General features: G+C 42.6%; 2 protein-coding genes across 2 annotated transcripts; both read left to right on the top strand.

The window, feature by feature from the left end:
* The first annotated feature begins 866 nt into the window (after positions 1-866).
* LOC140143427 (craniofacial development protein 2-like) lies at positions 867-1502 on the top strand. Its single transcript, XM_072165281.1, has one exon. The coding sequence runs from the start codon at positions 867-869 to the stop codon at positions 1500-1502; it is 636 nt and encodes a 211-aa protein (XP_072021382.1).
* A 58-nt stretch (positions 1503-1560) lies between these two features.
* On the top strand, positions 1561-2544 carry LOC140143426 (uncharacterized). The gene has a single exon (XM_072165280.1). It carries the CDS (start codon positions 1561-1563, stop codon positions 2542-2544), a length of 984 nt encoding a protein of 327 aa, XP_072021381.1.
* The last annotated feature ends 668 nt before the right edge of the window (positions 2545-3212 follow it).

The following is a 3212-nucleotide window of genomic DNA, read 5'->3' as shown; positions in this document are numbered from 1 at the left end:
ATAGCTGTAGAAATCTCCACAACTGACCTGATAGACAATATAATTATATGAACTATTATTCCGGGCTATAAAAAAGTATTATTGAAGATAATCAAGTTCCTTACAAATCAAATGGTAAATTGGTACGGTTTTCTTTCAATCACAACCTAAAGTTTTACTTCCTAATGCCTAATAATGACAGTTTTGGAGGCTCCTGAGAAACTCTGTTGACCAGACGAAACTGTCAGGTTAATAGTCGAGTCATGTGAGCTTAGGTCTGATTTGAATATAGTATTATACCATATAAAATGCATTTTAAGCATGGACAAAATCATGTAGATGAATAAGATACTCTTAACGCTCCCATTGGACACTAGCCACCAAAACTATGAATCTTTGCTGATAAATAACTAAGTTATAAAAAACAATGTTAATTTTGGCGGCCATTTTGAAATTCAAGATGGCTGCCTCAAAGGAGGTGCCAGTGACTAAACAACTGGTCTTATTGGATTCGATGGTAGTAAAAACATAAGTATAGACACAAAAATCGTGTCTCTACGCACTCCAGAAACTGAGATATTGTCAAAAGTAATAAGCCCCCTAAAAGCCTGTAGTCTCTTATCATACTTGTTATGATGGACCATACAAGGAGGAGACCGTCCCTGGTAGCATCTTTGCATGTAGCATGTAGATAGTTTAGACAGTAGTGTAGCATGTAGTGTGAGGGGACGACCGACTTGTGAGATAACGGGTAAACGTCCTGGTCTACCTTCAAGTGGCGGGTGTTGTGAGCCAACTGACTTGTTCAGTTGGTGGCGGACAGACCAGGGTGGCTAGGAGAGGATTACTCACCCGCCTAGCTTACATATGAGTGGAACTGATTCATGATGAAGAACCAAAACAGCACCAGGGGTAAAGCCCCTGAAACTACTAACCGGCCACTTCTTCTAATGGGCCTACAAAGGACAGAGCACCATGACGCTGCAGCCCTAAAGCCAATCGGAAGGTTTGATGGTTCTCCCAGCGCGGGACCAACACCAAGCCGACTCCCAATTAGACGGGTTGTTGCTGATACACCAAAGGAAAGAGTGGCACTACTAACTACAAAAACAAGTATTGGAATCGGGACCTGGAATGTTAGAACACTGTATCAACCAGGGAACCTGGAAATACTACTTAATCAAATGAAAAACTTTAAATGGGAAATACTGGGAATTGCTGAGACGCATTGGACAGACTCTGGCGAATTAACCATGGAAGGCTATAAAATCCTTTGCGCAGGAAATGATACCATCCACAGAGCAGGAGTCGCTCTGATTCTCAACAAACAGGCACAAAATGCCCTCCTAGGCTACAACCCCATCTCAGCAAGAATAATGTCTGCAAGATTTCAAACTAAGACAGGAGCAATCACCATCATCCAAGTATATGCACCCAATACTGCAGATACTGAAAACAGCGTGGACGAATTCTACGACCAACTACAACATGAAATAAACAAAACGCCCAAAAAGACATTCTAATGGTAATGGGGACCTCAATGCCAAAGTAGGAGACAACAACTCAGAATGGGCAAATGTAATGGGGAACTATGGATATGGGAACATAAACGCCAGAGGTGAAAAGCTGTTAACTTTCTGCGCCACAAACAATCTGTGCCTCACCAACACTATGTTCAAACAAAACAAAGCCAGCAGACAATGGACATGGGAATCCCCTGATCAAAGAACTCATAATAAAATTGACTTTATTATGATCAGCAGCAAATGGAAAGGATGCATTACAAACTCAAGGAGCGTTCCAAGTGCCGACGTGGGATCCGACCACCAACTTGTACTAGCAAACATCCAACTGAAATTCAAGACTAAACCTAAACCAAAATATCCCAAGCGATATGATGTCTTCAAACTCAAGACTCAAGCTACAAGAGAGAGATATGAGGTCGAAATTGGGGGTAGCTTTGCCCCATTGCTTGACGATGAAGACACTGACATCAATGACTCATGGGAAGCAATAAAAACAGCATTCAGCAACACATCAAAGAAGATACTGGGAAACAAAAAGGCTCAAAAGCCTAAACCCTGGATAAGCGAGGAGGTCATCAGTTTAAGTGAAGAACGTTCAAAGGTCAAGCAGGAGAAACTGATAGATCCTAGCAAAAAGACAAGGTACAACTACCTCACTAGGGAAATCAAACGGAAAACCAAAGGCTGCAAAGACATTTGGCTGAAAGACCTATGCAGAAATGTAGAGAATGCACACCAGGCTGCCAAGTCAAAAGAGGTGTATTCTACAATAAAGAAAATCACTAACAAACCAACCACCAAAATGCAGACTGTAAAGAACAAAGAAGGAAAGATACTAACTGAACTTCAAGATGTGAAAAACCGATGGAGAGAAAATTATGAACAACTTTACAACAACCAAAACCCTATTAATGAAGAGATAGTAAACAGCATCCCACAAATGCCAAGCACAGAAGAGGAGCCAGACATTCTGAAGGATGAGATTACAAGTGCCATAAAAAGCTATCTGATGGCAAAGCACCTGGATATGACAACGTGACAGCTGAAGAGCTTAAGGCATCGGGTGAAGCAGGTGTCAAAATCCTGCACCGGCTGTGCAACAAAATATGGAAGAATGAAGTCTTCCCAGAGGACTGGGGAAAGGCCGTAATAACACCCATATTCAAGAAAAGAGACAAGCTAGACTGTGCAAACTACAGGGGCATCAGCCTACTGAGCCATGCAGGGAAAGTGTTCACCACCATTCTACAACGTAGAATCATGAAAAAAGCAGAGGAGGTCATCTCAGAATCCCAAGCTGGCTTTCGACCTGGAAGATCAACAGTCGACCAACTTTTCACCTTACGTCAAATCGCAGAGAAATTCCTTGAGAAAGGCAAGAACCTGTATTGCTGCTACATTGACTTTGAAAAGGCCTTCGACACCATATGGCAGGATGGGCTGTGGAAAGCAATGGGATTCTTCGGCTTCCCAAGTAAGATCATCAGGCTCCTCAAAGCACTATACAGTATATCAAACAGTGCTGTGCGTGTGAATGGCGACCTGACTGAGTGGTTTCACACAACAGTGGGAGTGCGGCACGGGGGTGTGATATCCCCACAACTCTTCAACATACTTCTTGAACTTGTTATGCTGTACGCAACCCATGACACCGACATAGGAATATTGATCCAGGGACATATGATCTCAAACCTCCGCTTCGCCGAT

Source organism: Amphiura filiformis, unplaced genomic scaffold (assembly GCF_039555335.1).
Source record: "Amphiura filiformis unplaced genomic scaffold, Afil_fr2py scaffold_21, whole genome shotgun sequence".
Taxonomy (NCBI): Eukaryota; Metazoa; Echinodermata; class Ophiuroidea; order Amphilepidida; family Amphiuridae; genus Amphiura; species Amphiura filiformis.
The sequence above is the reverse complement of the archived record's forward strand: the minus strand, read 5'-3'. Positions and strand labels throughout refer to the sequence as shown.